This window comes from Oryzias latipes, chromosome 19 (assembly GCF_053564925.1).
Source record: "Oryzias latipes strain Hd-rR chromosome 19, Olatipes_Hd-rR_3.1".
In the NCBI taxonomy this organism is placed as follows: domain Eukaryota; kingdom Metazoa; phylum Chordata; class Actinopteri; order Beloniformes; family Adrianichthyidae; genus Oryzias; species Oryzias latipes.
Window position 1 is genome coordinate 13,312,712 of NC_136255.1, and position 17,412 is coordinate 13,330,123.

Here is a 17,412-nt window from a genome sequence, read left to right on the forward strand (position 1 = left end):
GGAGGTACCAATATTTGAAAATTGATCATGGAGTAGAGATTAATAATTTTACCGAGTCTTTCACATCTCTGAATGATAGAAAAAGCCTGGAGAAAAATTTGTGAGATTTGAACTGTTTCGCACAAAGCCTCTTCATACTGTAGGTGACGGACATTTGGACCATGCGCGATCAGGTAGCCACAGTCGGGTATGAGCACCTTATGCTTAATGTGCCTTCTCTGTGTAAGTAGCATTACAGGTTTTGTGAATACGCTAACGTTTTTATCGTGGCTAACATGTTGCGTCTTACAAACAAGTTCTAGAGTTACTGTAAAAGCAGTTAACATTCACGCAACAGGGTTGGCCAGTTTCTAAGGTAAGTCAATGTACAGATGGGATCAGAGGTCCTACAGCACGTTTTAGGCATCACTGCGCGACATGAACAACATTTTGGGTGGGTTACCCCACGCAAAGCTAGATAATCTATATTTATATAATTTCAACTGTTTTTATTATCTTGGTTATGAAAGATTTTAAACCTTTAGACAGTAGATTGCAATTTTAGCCTAAACTCTCCTATTTTCCTCACTGTTTTCCCCCACAATGCCAGACGGGTCCCTCTGGTCAGTGGTCACAAGATAGAGGCGAGGCAGTTAAAGGGAGTCCGTCACATGCTGCTGGAATCAAACAGGCTGTAGTCATTTGCTCTTTTACTCCTCTCCCTTCTCTCTCCTCCACAAAGCCACAGAGTAAATTTCCCAAAAGGCTTAGCTCTTGTGGTATCAGCAGAAATCCTTTTTTTTTCTTTCTATTTTCTTTGGTCAAATAATTAGAGACCCCCCCCCCCCTCCCCATGACAGTCATACTGTCCAGCTTCGCCCCACAAATGTGTCCCACTGGCTGCCTTCACCTCAGTCGCACCCAATTTATGCCAATTCTTGTTTTTCAGAACATCCACCCTCTCCAATCTGCCTCCTTGTTTCACCTTTGCCATCTGAATGCAGAACCGATATTTCCTTCATCTGTTTTAAAGATACTTTATGGCTCAAAATAAAAAAATATATATATTTTTCTAGCAATTTCTTAACTTCTGACCTTTTTTCTTGTAAAGATTAATTTTTCATTCTAATTAATCATCTTTTTGCTACGTTTTATGATGCAATACCATACAATATGGTTTCCTAATTTCTGTATAATTTCTATATAATTATATAATAATATTTAATTATAATAATAAATATTTAAAAGTGGGGCATGGAGACTTAAAATAAGGATTTTTTAAAGTGTTTATGATTTTCTTTACTAAATACAATTTAAGACTGGTTGATGCATTGCAGAGTGGGGGGGAAGGGGGGGGGGGCTGCATTGCTGGCCAGAATTAGTCAAAAACTTGTTAAAATCAAAATGACTAGTATTTTGTGTCCTATCTTGCATTTCTAAACTGTAGCTCCAGCATATGTTGGTAAAAGGATGCTGACGTTGGAGCTACCAGAAAAGAGGCCTAGAAGACCAAAGAGGAGGTTCATGGATGTAGTGAATGAGAACATGGTTAGATAACACAATAAATACTTATTGCTGTGAGTTAAAAAGTTTTGATCCTTACTACACTGTAAGATCCCACTATATTAAATCACTATATTTTAAATCTTTTTATCTTCTACTGAAATTGAAATTTTTGAATTCTTGAATAACATTACAATCATTCTTTTTGACTAAAGCCCCATGAATTTGTAAAAAAAAGGATTATCTGCTCCTTTTTATTCATCAGAAGCCCATGAAAGACGTATAATGGAAAATTAGGCATGGTGGGCCTTCAAGGCCTTCTCTGAAGGCCTAACAAAATATCTAAATCATGTGTTAATTATATTTTGTGCATGCATACTCATTAAATCATTCCAAATGGCCTGTCCACTCCCTTTTATTGTGTTTATGATGGTTGTGCTGCTTTCAGACAGACATATTTTCATATTGGAGCATTTAACCAATCACATTTTTAGCTGTCCTTTGTTGCCAGGCAGGGTCAGAGCTAAAGAGGCCTTCACCATCAGTTCTGAAGGCCTCTAATGCGAAATCCATGTCGGCAATGACTTTCATTTCCTTCAACCAATCAGATTTTGAGTTGGTATCAGCAGGGTCTTCTAGCAGGCTTAGGCAACATCACATTATTTAGACCTTCTGATTGGACAGAAGTTTCAGGAAGTCCCATGCAGCCTTGTCCAGTTTGACACAGAGCCACGGAGCCCTTTTTGATCCATCTCGGTTAAAAACAGAGCTGACTGTAATATACTCCATGCATGATTCCTTCATTAGAAAAATCTGAGCGAATCATGAAGCAGCTACACAGATTTGTGTGTTTGGCGCTGTCTGCCGAGCGGACATTTTCGGCTCTCCAGCGAATTAAAACCTACGCAGAAACACAACTGAAAAGACTCGGCTCTCAGCACTGGCCTTCATTGCATAGAAAAAGACTTCTTGACGAAACTGAAGGGCGATAATCTACATGACAGGGTGATCAAACTGCTTTCGAGGAGTGAGGAAGATGCATTTTGTCTTCAAAAAATCAAATTTTTTGATAAGTGAAATGATAAATACCATAAATAATATTCCAAATTTCTGTGGTTATTTTCAATGTTTTTTACTGGCTGTAGTTGCACAACGATATTTGTTTATTCAGTTTAGTTAGAGGTATTTATTGTGGGTACAGGAACTTTCAGTATGTAATGCAAAGCTTGTTTCTGCATCGTCAAATGGTTAATGAAGGGTTAAGCGATTCACATATAGCACTACTGATTTTTTTTTTTGTACTGGGCTAATTTAAATCATTTTTCCTATTCATGAATAAAAAAAATGTAAAAAATTGCCTACTAGGACTGCACAATATACCGCAAAATTATCGTTATCGCGACATTAAGCTGTGCAATATGCATACCGCAAAAGACGGCAAAAATCGCAATAAATGGTTACCTTAAATGTGCTAAAACAATCTCATGGGAGCTTGAAATATTGAACAAATGAAATAAATCCCTTTATGCATTTAACCAATCGGAAGGACCCGTTTACGTTGTTGATCAATCAGATCAGCCCTTTTATGTTTGATGTTTGCCTCCTACGTCGACGAGGGTCATTTGGAGTATAATTTTTAAACTGTTGCAGTGAAATGGAAATGATGTTTTTGGTTGTTTTGCTGTTTGTTTATATACCGCAAATTATATCGTTATCGCAATATTAATCACCAATATTGCATATCGCGAGTTTTCCTCATATCGTGCAGCCCTATTGCCAACGTTAATATATAGCCCATGAAAAATTGATAAAATATGAAGAAAATATTCTCTAATTTTATATATCTTCTAATAAACATGGGTAGCAGCTAGCAAAATTTAGCCATTCTATTTTACTTTATTTTTTAATTTGTAATTTTTTTTTTTTTTTTAAAGATCAATTCAAAATTTCCTGGCAACTTGTTTTATATTGTGTTTTAGCAAATTTTAGACATTTATTTTGACACATTTGAGTTGATTCTGTTCAAACATCATTCATTTACACCACAATAAAACAATCAGATCACAATGTGTTTGGCTGGATTTGACCAAATTCATATTTATTTTTGCTTCTTGCACAACAAACACATTTTAGTTTCGTCTTTGTGCCTCAGATCCATCTTCTTTTTTGCTAGCTTGTTTTTATATTTCAAATCCCCCCCCCCCATCTTTTTAAAATTTAATGCAACATTTTTGATCAAAAAAAGACCAAAGACGAAATAGACTTTGAGTTGTGTTCAGTGAAAAAAAAAGATTTCAATCAGATATGATAGATTAGCCACCGTGTATTAAACTGAATCTTACGACTTAAGTGAACCTTTATTTTATGAAGGCCAAGGATCATCAGACACAGGAGCTTTTGTACTTTATTTGATCCATTTTAGAGGATTCATGTTTATGCTAAATGAACCTTTTGCTCTGCTTGCTCTTCCGTTTAGTCTCTCATATTCCTGGGCTGCGTGGCGGCTGCTGGACTCGGTCTCAACCTTCTCTGCTTGGCCGTCTACCTTAGCTGTTTATGTTGCTGCCGCAAGGATGAAGAAGAGGAGACCAAAAAGCCTAACTCCTGCTGCGTCACCTGGTCGGCTGTCGCTGCCGGTCTCATAACATGGTGAGAAGACGAGCTGATATGACATGCTGTCACTTTTGTGCAGGAGCACTCCTTTTTTTACTCCTTTTTTTACTGTTGTCTGATCTCTCTGCGTTCTTGTTGCATCCTGGGAAGTGACACGATTTCCTTTATTCCCTCTCCGGATTGCTATAATTGTAATATCTATACTCCTTTGCCTGCTAGTATGTAGAGTATAATGTTGTAGGATTTTGTCAGCAGCAGAAAAAACCTGTGTATGATACATATTGAGCGTTTTCTGGAAAATGAAACATTTCTATTGTGACCTGTGGGAGCAAAGTAAGAACAAAAGTGCACATTTATTAGCTACACCCCCTTCAGCTTTCAGAGGGGTGCAGGTGGTTGCAGGTTATCCATGAAATCAATTCATAAGAGGATTTCGGGGCGAGCATCAAAGTGCACCAGAAGATTGCCCGTCAATCACAAATAAAAACACACAACTGTGTACGTGCACACTTAAAAAGAAGCCGTATCATTTTCTATGTGATATTAAATCATTTCTATCCACTTGTCTATTTCTGTATTACCATATTCTTTTTATTCGGGGCAGATGGCATTGATGGGGTTCAGTGTGAAATGTTACATCCCAGGAGGTTGCCAGCTCATCAGAGGGTCACGGAGAAACAGGCGCTCTCATAAAAAACAAAACAGAAAATCATCTTTGGACAGACTCATAAAAAACTGTCTATAAGTTGACATTTTCTTTGTGACATTTATATATGGAGATACTATTTTAAAAATATTGTTTTTATTTGTTGCCTCCATTTTTTCTGTTATGTAATCTGGATATTTATATTATCTGAAAACTTTTATTTTGATTTTATTTTTAGTCATTTTTTTTTTACTTTGATGAATAGATTTTTTAGTTTTCTGTATTTTTATTAAAATAAACTAAAAAGAATATCACACTGGCTGTAGTTAGTGATGCATTGATTTAGTGTCAGCGTTTTTTTTTTAAGTCGTGGCACAATTTCATATGAAAAACGCGACCTCTACAGCTTGTAATAGTTGCATAAAAAGCAGGAAGTGATGCAACAAAGAGCGGTCTGACATCAACAGAAAATGACCTTTTAAAGTAACGGATGGCGTGTTTTGCTCCCCACAAAGTACATTATTGAATTTGTCACCAGTGCGGCGAAGACTCAGTCATTTGACGAGTCATGTGGGCGTCGCTCAATAGCAAATATTAGATTAGGACTTGATCTTTCTTTCAATGCTGAACACACAGCGAGTATAAGTCTTGGAAGACCGCAGCATTTTCCCGTAATCCTTGCTCTGTAAATGACATTTTCAAGTGGGTGTAATTTAAAAAATGTAAGAAGGTTTGCCTCGACTTCTTGCAAACATGACTGCTGTTTGCTTTTAATATAGTAGTGCTTAAAGTCTTAGTCAAATACACCCATGATTTACCGGTAAACAAGTGCTGGGGGTTTTTAGGGTCATATGGCCTCCTTAACCCTTGTGCTATCTTAAATGACCCCACCCTTACATTGACGTGTTCTCCCTACCAAAGGTGGATAAAGGTGGAAAGATTTCATGTAATCCATGGACACCAGTGAAGGTCACAAATCATTGAAGAAAAAAGGTTCAGAGCACTGTCTAGTGGGTCTAGATGACCCAACTCCCAATGGTAAAGTGCCTAAGATAGCACAAGGGTTACAAGGGGTTATAAAAATGATAGATGCTAGGGCTGTGCGTTTTGAGGAAAACTTGCGATATTAGTGATCAATATTGCGATGACGATGTAACTGACGATACATGAATAAATAGCAAAAAAACCAAAAACATCATTTCCATTTCACTGCAACAGTTTAATTTAAACAAGAGTCAACATACCTTAAATTATATTCCAAATGACCCTCGTCTTCATAGGAGGCGAGCATGTAACAGAACAGAGCTCCATCCGATTGGTCAACAACGTGAAGGCGTCCATCCAATTGATCAAATGCATAAATGGACTTATTTGATTCTTTAAATACTTCAAGCTGCCATAAAATTGTTTTAGCACATTTAAAGTAACCATTTATTGCAATCTTCGCCGTCTTTTGCGACATGCGTATTGCACAGCTTGATATCGCAATAACGATGAAGTTGTGATTTATTGTGCCGGCTTAGACTGTACCATTGTGCCTGTGGTTGATGTTTGGTGAAGTATTTGTAAGACTGATGTACCGGTAAGGTACATGCACTTTTGACGTCCAGGTGATGCTGTCCTATGGTTCCCTACACTCTAGTCCAGGGGTGGGCAAACCTTTTGACTCAGGGGCCACAAAGAATTCTAAAATTTGACAGAAGGGCGGGACCAGGAGCAGACGCAGGAAGTGTTTTTGGTGATCCACCTCATAAGAGAAAGAAATAACATGGAATCTGGCAGAAACCCATTTTGATTGGATGAATGCACATTTTAAAACAAAACATTTTGGCGTTTTTCTTTCAAAATTGGGACTTTAGTACCAACTGTATCAATGGGTTGGTGTCCCTCGGTGAAAAACACAAACTTGGCAAAATGCTGCGTTCATGTGGTGTTGAAATGATCGGGAAAATTTGTCATCCAACTTAAAAAACAGTCATCAAAGCATCAACTATTCCAATGAATGCAGACTAACTTTCTGCACCTAAACAAAAGTTAGTGTATTTGTAGTTCACCATCAAGGGAGAGACCAAAATCACAAGGAAAAAAAAACATTAATAAGGATTATGAATATCTTTTTTTCTCAGTTTGGCGAGCCGTTGTTTTCTCACCCTTGCTTTAGTCATTGGTAAAGTGCAAGGACTGGTTTCATGCTGATTACGCAAATGACACACGCATGAGCAGCCCATACACACTACGTATTACCAAACGTCATCTTTAAAAAATCATCTTTCAGTAGATTCTTTATGTTATCTGCTTTTTTTGAACTAAAAGCATCTGTGTGACTGTTCACTTTTCCAACACTGGCTGGAAAAAACAACCCAAATCATGCAACGCTTTGCTTGCTGTCACAGATGTATTCAGCTGTTTCCTGCGCACCAGCCTTCATTTCGTTACATTGAATTATTTATGTGTTGTTACTTAAAATGGAGATGCGACTGTCCTGTCCTCATTAAAGATGCAGATTTTTTTTTTTAAATCAATATTAAAAGAGCAAAAGCGTGCTTTAAAGCACCAGATTTCAGGAAAGCATATAGACTGTGGGCACTGTTGAGTGAGGTGATGCAGAGTATAAATCTCTGCTCATTTGTCATTTGGCTCTGCCAGCTCGGCTTAGATGCTCTTGAATACCCAAGAGTTAGGTTCTTGGGCAGAGAATTAAATTTTAAGCACATTTGAGGAACATTCCTAAATAATTACAAAGCATGTCTCAGCAGTTTTGATTTTTTTGGGGGGGTCATATAAGACAACAAGGACTAAAGAAAGTAGTTTATCTCTAGCAATGAGGTTTTTTTTTTAAGTTAGTTCCAAGGTTACTAATGTAAAAATATTATCTGATTAAAACATAATTTAAGATGTTGGGACTTAGCATTTTTTCAACGTTTTGACTTTTTTTTCCCCCCCAATCTCTTGTGCAACTGCAAAGCAATGCTACTGTTCTGTATTTATGACGAATGACAAAAGAAAGCTACCTTCAAACCCTTTAAGGCTGAAATAATGGCATTTAGCTCATGAATTTTGTAAACCTCCTTGTTGAATAAACAGAGGCACTTCGTCAAATCCAAATTCGATGCGTGCAGACATGAGTTTGACCGCTGTCGTGCTAAGGCGCCATTTCAACAAAAGCAATTTGATTTGAATAGATTAGTGAGTTACGACTTTGGGTGTAACAATTCCCTTTAACAACGATTTAATATGAATCAAAATCGTTGTTAAAATGATGATTCGAGGTATATCATAATTTGTGGTTGCTGATTGGTAGGTGACTTTATTAATCCCACAATGGGGAAATTTCATTTATCTGTGGCAGCAAAAACGACATTCAGAAACAATCTATATAATGTAACATCCAAAAAGGACATCAAAAATTACACTTATTTTAAATTATTAAAAATTAGTATTAAAATTATTATGAAAATTATTATCAAAAATGAGATTAATATTAAATAAATAAATAAATAAATATAAAATAAATAATAAATACAGCTGCAAAAGTGTAAAAAACATGTGGTCAACTGCAAAACATGTGATCAACTGTAAAAAACATGTAAAAAAAAAACAAAAAACCATACGATATACGATTATAGGATATGATATGATTCATAGTGGATATTGGTTCATTTTGAACGATCCGATTCACGGTCCTAAAATGGATCCAGGACATCTTTAGCCAAAAATTCATCCAGAGATAAATTCCTTGGTACTGAACAGTGCAGGTGACGTTTTCCAGATTCCTGGTATTGATGGCAATATGATCAAGTGTAAATTAAATGTATACAAACAAGAATTGACTGTAAATAAATTCACGTCTTAGTTTCATACAGTTCAGTCTATTGATGTTTTTCCACATCAGAATAATCCAGTCTACTACACTGTATGGTCACTCTGGTTTACATGATAGGAAAATAAACCTACCGTGCCTCAATCCAAATGGTATTTTTCAATATTGATATATAATCAATGTATTTCATTTTGAAATGATTTTAGAATGCTTAAATCGTTGGATTAAAAATCAATTCATCGATTAAAGCTGATTGTTACATCCTGTAATGACAGACCTTTACTTTAGGGGTGGGATGTCTCTTAAAACCTAAAAACTTTAGTTTTAAAGCGTGAAGTGTCTGTCTACAATGTGTACTTTACAGCGAGAAGTCAAATTTAAACTTTCAAATTTAAACTTTGCTAGAACCATATATGGTAAATGTTTAGGTTTCTACCTTAAGCTACTTCCAACCAGTGTTGATGACACATTTTCACACCTTGGTGATTTTTCTGAGTTTTTAAGATGCTAGTGACTTCATTTACAGCTGTGGAGATAAAAAAAAATTCCTATGTTGTTTTTAACCTTTGAAACTCTGATGCCATCACTAACAGTAAAGATGTCCTTCCTAGATAACATGCAGTCAAATTCAGAAGGAACGAAGATGGAAATTAAAAGACAAAACAAAGGAAGCAGGAAATAGAAAGTGAGCTTTTCATATTTTGAACTCGAGTGTCCTGTTTGCTAATTTGTGGCTGTTGTCTTCATACCTCTGCTTCCTTGGTTTTCTGTTTGTACGCCTTGCTGTATCATATGATATGTAACTGGAGGGGGTTCTGTTTATCGAGATACAAATTATTCAGTTTAGATGTATTCATGCAGGAAAAGAAAGGGAAAATTCTAGTTTCAGCAAATATGAATGGATTTTCTCTAGAACATTTTCATGTGAAAATGAATATAATGAGGAGTTGGTTAATTATAAAAAAGAAAAACCCATAATGCTTAAACCAGAACTGAACTTGTGTTTTTAACTCCTAGTTTGTTGTTTGTCAAATAAAAATTTCATTTAACCCTGCAAAGTCCATTACATCAAATAATTGACAGAAATTTCTTTTTTTTGTGTGGAATTAAGATGTTTTTTTGATGAAATCCACAAATAACATTTGCAAGATAATTTTTTTACAAGATATAGGTGGAACCTTTTATGAGACGGTGAGTGATTTTTAGGTCTTTGCTTGAAAGATTTTGTCAAAGATACAGCAAATATTTGAGTGTTAGGGAAAAAAACAACATTTTTTACCCACTGTTTCAAATTTGAAGTTGCAAAAATGCCATTTGCAGAGAAATAGATCCATGCACGTCTTTGTTTTCCTCGTCTGAGTGGACATCTGGCTCAAAACTGTACGGTTGGAGAGCTTCAATATTGATCGTCATTTTTATTGGCGGTAATGTTAGGTTTGGGGGTGTGAGGGGCTATAAGCGGGACAGTGTGTAAACAGAAAGCTCTCAGCAATGATGAAGGGAAGGGAGGGCGGGGTTGCTCCGCTCCAATAGTCTTCCGAGAGGTGAATGAATTTATTATGAACTACTGCCACTCTGCAGCCAGAAACAATGTCCTGGAAAATGACCGTTTATTTTTATTTTTATTTTGGCTATAAATGGGATAATCATAATGAAAAGACCACTGGGCACACTATTAAAGTGATCAAAAGATGATCAGAGTGGGATTTTAACGTATAGTTTTAGTTTAAAGTCAAATAAGAGATGCTGAAAATGAAAAACCTTTCATCTTGTCTTAAAATGTACTGCTGCATTTTTAGGAGAACTCTCACAAATCAAAGCAACTTAAATTAAAAAAATATTAACAAAATATCATGCTTTTTAGTCTTCTTAATGACAGCATTTGTTTTGTTTTGTTATTCTGCTCCACCCCCACACAGATGAAACCACCACAGTTTACAGCCTTTAACTGAACACTCCACCAGGCACAGTGGACTGGATCCACATCCCAATTAGGCTGGTTCCTGCTTCCTGGTGGAACTGACCTGACCCACCTTTGGACTTCATCTGGAGAGCCTTTCCAAATGGGATATTTTAGGAAACCCTTATTTATAGTCAGAACTTCAATGGGCCTCATCAAAACAAAAGTTCTGGCACAGAGAGCCCACTCTGAGGAAAAAAATGGATGTACTCAATATCTACACCGACTTTCTTCTCTTTAACTTATTGCTCCTTAACTCAATGATCTACCCCTGATAACCTATTTCATTAAAGTAGGAACTGCTTGTTAATAAAAGTTAAGCTGCTTACAAATCCCATCACGTGGGAGTGCAGTTCTGCGGCACTTAAGAAGCTTTGCGGCACTATGTGGGTTTTCTGTTTGTGTTAACAATACAGCTGATCAGCATAAATCCTCGTGTGGCTGCTCATGAAAAAAAAAGGTTAACATTCTTGCAGATATATTCTAAAATCAGGCAATTCCTCCCATGCTGCTTGCAGAGGAATACCAACACAGGCATCTGCTTTTCGAAGGACCAGTTCGATAACTGAATTTCATTCAGATTTAAGAATTGTTTTTTTGTTTTAAAAAACTATATGTCAAGCTTAGTTGATAATTATGTCGCGATGATCACAAATCTGCTGCTTTGAGGTGAAATACACTGCACAAACTAGGATTTAAAAAAAAAAGGCACTACATGCTCTCTAGTCGTGCATTCTGCACATGTTCATAATCATGACCTATATCAGCTTGAATAACAATGTTTCACTGGAAAATATCTTAAAACTTGTACGATTATTTGCCATTTTCTGTGTGTTTTTTTATAAATTACTACGGGTTTGGAAGCATGTTTTTCTGTTGTCATTTTCATCAAAGGCTCACCTGCTTCTTCATTTTTTTCTCCTTTTTAAAAAAAAAATCTCTTTTCAGTGTTGCTGTGGGTGTGGGTTTCTATGGCAACAGTGAGACCAACGATGGAGTCTACCAGTTGACCTACTCTGTTTACAATGCCAATCACTCTTTGGGCGGCGTGGACAGTCTGGTTTGTACGCTTCATTGTTTTCCTGTGAATTGTTGAAATGTCTCACATTCCTGTTGATGGGGATTTAATGAATTCTGCTAAAAATACATCCGAATTATTCAGTCTGATTTGCGCTCTTCAATAATACATGCAGAGTGTAACCCACCCAGCAGGATACCAGCAACGCGGCGTAAAAAGCTTTGAATTTCTGGCCTCGATACACTCACACACGCTCAAGACAGCAGGAAAGCCCAAAGGACATAGTTTGGCATGCCTTTAAATGTTTTTTCATGGTCTTTAAATAACTTTTTTTTACAACCACATACAAATTGAGAGGATCTGAACACACAAAAAGGTTGCTTTCCAGAGATTTGCAGAACTTTCACCCTTAGTTCATCCCACTTTTGCCCAGTTGCTGTGCATAAACTTTTCTCAATGTTGCAAAGCTGTAAAGCCAATTGGATAAGAGACATGTGGGAAGTTATCTTTTCATACAGTGTACCAGGTAGTTACCACAGCTGCTCAACAGAGTTCATTTATAAGCTCAATTGAATGGGGCGTCACAAGTCAGGTAAAGCGGTCAACATCTGATTGGTGGATCACAGAATCCTGCCTTGCTTTCCTATGTGTCAAAGCCTCCTCAGGCAAGACACTGACACCTTCAGTGCTCCTTGTGGTTGAGGTTGGCGCCAGTGTAATTCTACGTTCACACCGGGCTTTTGGACCCCATGTTCAAAACCGGCGGTAATTAAACGCATACTGAACGTTAAACCAGTTGAACTTAGACCAGTCAGGAATTTGGCAGTGACATCTGGGTAGTGTCCTTTTCAAAACACAGCAATGCCAACCATTTGTAAATTAATCATGAATGATAACATAAATAATTGCAGTTAGTGTCCAGCAGAATCATACGATGCCAAGTTTTTCATTTTTTGGAATAGAGCTTTGTAATAAAAAGATTGGAGTAAGATTTGCGAGATTTGCACTGCTTCAACATTTAACAAAAAGCCTCTTCCAACTGTAAGTACATGCGCTAGTATCGGGTAGCGACAGGCCTGTGTCAAAGCTGTATGCTAAAAGTTTAACGAAAAATTCGTTCTTGAATGCACCACACATGCTCTGTGTGTAAGTAACTTGAGACAGCGTAGCGACCATCAGTATGTGAAAGTGTGTGTGCAAGGGTAGAAGGTAGAAGTCCTGCGCAATATAAATAACTGCTGTGGTGAAGACGCCTTCACCTTCCCAAAAGGATACTGTCCAAATGTATTGGTGCTCAGGTGAGCTACCTCAGCTGGTGCAGGTACCATAACCATTCGGCCTGCAATAACCGTTCTGGGTCCTTTCAACTGGGGATAACGTCATACTACGGTAACCCCACTTGGACAAACTACGTAGCGTGGAGATCTGCTCGGGCTTTACATATTTTCACTTCACGTTTCCTTTTGTAACCTAAACTTCTTTTCCCTCATAAGTTGTGTCTGACATTATTCTCAGTCATTTTTATAGAGAGATTTTGCCACAACCCACTTTGTAAAAAGATCTGTGGCTGTTAGAATGAACCTACTGCTCCACACAAGCCAACCGTCTCTCTGAGCAGAGCAGCTGGAGTCTCGTAGCTTAGTGTTCGCCGGCAGGGAAGGTGCGTTGTTATACTGTGCGGTCCGGAGAAGGGTTCGGACCGCAGTCCGTTAGGCTGCAATGCACTTAATAATAATCATAACTATAATAAAATCGCGTTTAGAAGCGTCGGAGCTCTGTTTTTTTTACAACGGACCGCATGATATCTTCTTCTATAGTAGTAGAGTAATTTGTCCAGACCAATCACTATCTGATACATCATTGGACCAACGGACAGCCAATCACATAATGTGACGTCAGCAGTAGTCGAAGGACCCCAAATGGTTGTTGCAGGCCGAATGGTTGTGGGACCTACACCGGACTGTGAAAGCTCCAAGTTTTTTTGGGCATAAGTTGTTGGAATGTTTTGCTGAAAAGGTTCAATTCTTTTTGGCTTGATTTTCTCCCCTCAAAAACGAAAAAGTGTAGTTCTCAGCTAGTATCCGGTGCAGTGAAACAAGCTCAATGTTGGACCAAATGAAAGATTTTTCAAAATGATTATAAAGAAAAATTCGTCCGACCAGGACAGAAACTGCTTGTCAAAGAAAGAAATATAAGTGCTGTATATATTGGTACTTTCATACAATTGATTGATGATTTCCCTAGAAGACTAAATATTAACTAAACATTTTCAAGTAAATTTTAGATTTTTATGTCAACCTTTGAAATGCAGTTACTCACCCTGGTAAAAGAAGAAAGAAGCAGAGACACAAAGACCAGTTTGATCTGATGAGGATTTTTGGACGTTTGTCCTTAAATCCAAGATGTCCAAATTTGCAAATATAGATGCTACTGTTGTTGGGTAACATAAAGAGAGTACCTTAGCACCCAAACCAACACAGTTCCCTCTGTGATGAAGGCTGCAGGGTTCACTTGTCAGAGTGAAGATGAATGGTAATACACAAAAAAAAGAATTGTGTTTTAAGGAATGATGTATGGATTTGTGTTACCAGTTTAGCTTTAGGCCCTTGCTGCTAAACAGTAAGCCAGAAGCATACCATTTGTCTTTTTAGGAATCTGTTTGAGCTTCACCAAAGTCTCCTCAAGGCCCAAACCGATGTTTGAGCTGAAAACAGTTTGTCATAGAAGAACAGGCTGGAAGAGTCAACAGATGCGCGATATGTTGGTTATGTTTGATCATAAAAGACGGTTGTTAGACAAACAGGAAGTGAAAACGCATGTTACGCCGCTCACGTTTGAATTTAGTGCTATATTAATGTCAAAGTAAAAAGTTTTTTCATTAAAAAATGGAAACTTGACAGCAATTATTGATCATAACAGGAATACCAAGTGGCATATATCATAGTCTTGTATCGGATAGTGCAGCTATTTTGAATCATTGTACACTCAACAGCCACTTAGGTACACCTTCCCAGTACCAGGTTGAACCCCTGTTTGCCTTCAGAACTGCCTTAATCCTTGGTGGCATAGATTAAACAAGGATCTGGAAACATTCCTCAAAGAGTTTGGTCCATTTTGACATGATAGCATCGCACAGTTTTGTCGTCTGCACATCCATGATGCTAATCTGCTGTTCCACCACATCCCAGAGCTGATCTGTTGGGTTAAGATCTGGTGACTGTGGAGGCCGTTTGAGTCCACTGAACTCATTGTCATGTTCAAGAATTTTTTAGATTTACTTCTCTTTGGCAAACTTCAGTTATCAGTGTATCCTGATTATAAGCAGGAAAAAAAAAAGTCCACTAGACCATGTTAAAATCTGGGATGTCTTCATGCCTTGCCGGTTATTCCAGAAAAGTGCTTCAGGCAGAGACCCAGGGTCACTAGCTGTTGAAGAGCAGGGATTAAGTCTCCATCTGTGTTAATGGAGATTAATGTTGTGGTGTGAGAGCTACTCAGTGAGGACACTTAATGTGGGCTTGGTAATAACACTTCCCTAAGAGAGTAAAGAGCTGACAGCACTCTTTACTGCAACACAGTTGGGTAGCATGTTAGGCCATGACTAAGGAATGAGGTTAAGAAAACTTAGTTAGCAGCTCTATAAATAACTTGAACAGGAATTCTGGCGCATCTATGTTACCACAGATGAATGATTCATGGAGTTGAAATATATTAAATCTCAGTAAATGTCATTACCCAACACAACCCATTAATTGACCATTTTTTTCTCTTCAAACTCATGTTGATTCTGCGCTACAAGCAGAATCTTGGCTTTACAAGATTTCCCAGATCGATGTTCTTCGATCGTCTTCTATTAATCCTGGAGAACGCCCTCCAACATTCATTTCTCAAAGTTAAATTAGCGAGCAGAGACAAATCATTAACACATAAGTCATCCGAGCGCTCGTCAATGTGTCCCTCTGGGATTTGGGAGCTCGTACAAGCACATAATTAGACGTGGTTGCTTTTCACTTGTGAGTGTGCTTGCTTGTGTGTGAGTCCATTCCACTCTGCCATAGACTGTTAAGGAGTCTACTCCTCGGGCAAAACAAAGAGCCCAGTGTGCCACACGCAGTTCACGGTCTCCCCCCACCTAATCAACCATGAGCCCGGGAGACAAAGGCCTTTGATTGGAGCAATGTGAGGCTGGGTGATTGGCAGAGTCGGGATTGGAATTGGTATTGAAATGATTTGACAATAAAGGCTTCGGCCTTCTTTGGCCCACACAGATGCCTTTTAGCTCAGCCTGGAGGGGTCTCTGAAGGGGGTACCTTCAGCAGACGAGAGAAAAGGAACGAAGTCGGACTCTTTGTCAGCGTCGAAACCTTCATTAGTTACAGTCTGGCATTTATGCTTATTGTGCTTCCATCTGAAACTCATAGAGGCTATAAATTAAAGACAGATGAGTATTTTAGAGGAAAACTGGCTGCTGTAGATGCATTTATTTCTGACATTCTCAAAGTTTGTCACTCTTTTAATAACTATTGTTTGCAGGGGGTTGTTCTGCAAGCTCTTTGGCAAACAACCAGCAAGTGAACCGGGTTGACATTTGGGTCAGTGAGCTGGCCAGAACCCAAGAACGAGTAGGCTTGTTCCCAAATCATATTTGCATATTTTCACGCTAGCGGGACAAGCTTTTTGGTACAGCACAGAGCTATTTGTAACCCCAAGTCTTGAGCAAGTCCTTAATCTGCATGTCAGTGCTGCTTGGAGAGCCTCCCACAGTTAACAGAGAACATTAATCCTTCAAAAAGGCAGTTCAGCAGTGATAAACTCTGACCCACTGTACTGTGCTTCAATACATATGGAGGTTCAGGCCTACTCAATGGACATTCCTTTAAAGAAAACCAACTCGGAACATTAATTTTAAACATCTGAACCAGGTTAGAACTAATGATGTATGCATGCAACATCGTGTCCGTCGCCTCTCTTTTGACACATCACATCAGCTGCATGACGCTTGTCCATAAACGTGTTCATGATCCAGAGGCTCCTGGTGTTTGTGGGAGGAGCTACTTACATGCATTCCTGCATGTAAGCATTGACTGCATATATCATAGACAGTCAGTCAATGCTAGAAGACACTGGTGACATTGAGAGGTTCATTAGGTTCTGTTATTTTGAAGGGTTCTAAAAAAGCATCATTAAACACGTCTCCATGTATAGGTTCATGAGGTCAAAGAGAAACTCTCGCCTTTCAGCGGTACTTCTGTCTCTCTATAACCCAGTTGGATGACCTGCTGTCCCACATTCGCCTGAGGAGGGATTAAATAAAATAAGAAATGGTTATTTTCAATTATATTATATTTTTTACTACCTTTTTATTCATGAGGAGAACAATCAGATTCTCCTCCATGTTAGTGTCCTCCATGTTGGTTTTGGACTTCACCTGCTGATGCCAGATGCTAAAACTGAGTTTCTGATTGGTTAATTTAATGCAAATTCTTTGCCAAAGTTCAGATATTTGAACTCTGGAAACATCATGCCGTGGAGCAACGCAATGCCCGAAACACGCTACTGCCAGACGCTCACAGGCGCCGCGTCTGAACATTGAATTAACAAAATCGCGTCTGTGTGAGCTTAACTAGGATAGATAGATAGATAGATAGATAGATAGATAGATAGAAAGATAGATATATTTAGATAGAAATTTCATATATCTGTGGCAGCAAAAAACGACATTCAGAAATAATCTATATAACATCAAAAAAGGACATAAAAAATGACATTCATTTTAAATTATTAAGAATAATAAATTATTAAGTATAATTACAATTATTATTGAAATGATCAAAAATTAGATTCGTAATATATAAATAAATAAATATTAAATA

At 37.9% G+C, this 17,412-nt stretch overlaps 1 protein-coding gene across 6 annotated transcripts in view; it reads left to right on the plus strand.

Annotated features, from left to right (window-relative positions):
* The window catches only part of ttyh2 (tweety family member 2), a 60,742-nt gene that overhangs the window by 17,293 nt on the left and 26,037 nt on the right, over nt 1–17,412 (plus strand). For 4 of the 6 annotated variants that reach the window (XM_023949258.2, XM_078937790.1, XM_078937792.1 and 1 more), the window contains 2 exons: nt 3,959–4,131; nt 11,470–11,581. In XM_023949258.2, coding sequence (XP_023805026.1) covers nt 3,959–4,131; nt 11,470–11,581 — 285 coding nt within the window. The remainder of the gene's footprint in view (nt 1–3,958; nt 4,132–11,469; nt 11,582–17,412) is intronic. The other 2 variants (XM_078937793.1, XM_078937794.1) reach the window with 1 other exon arrangement.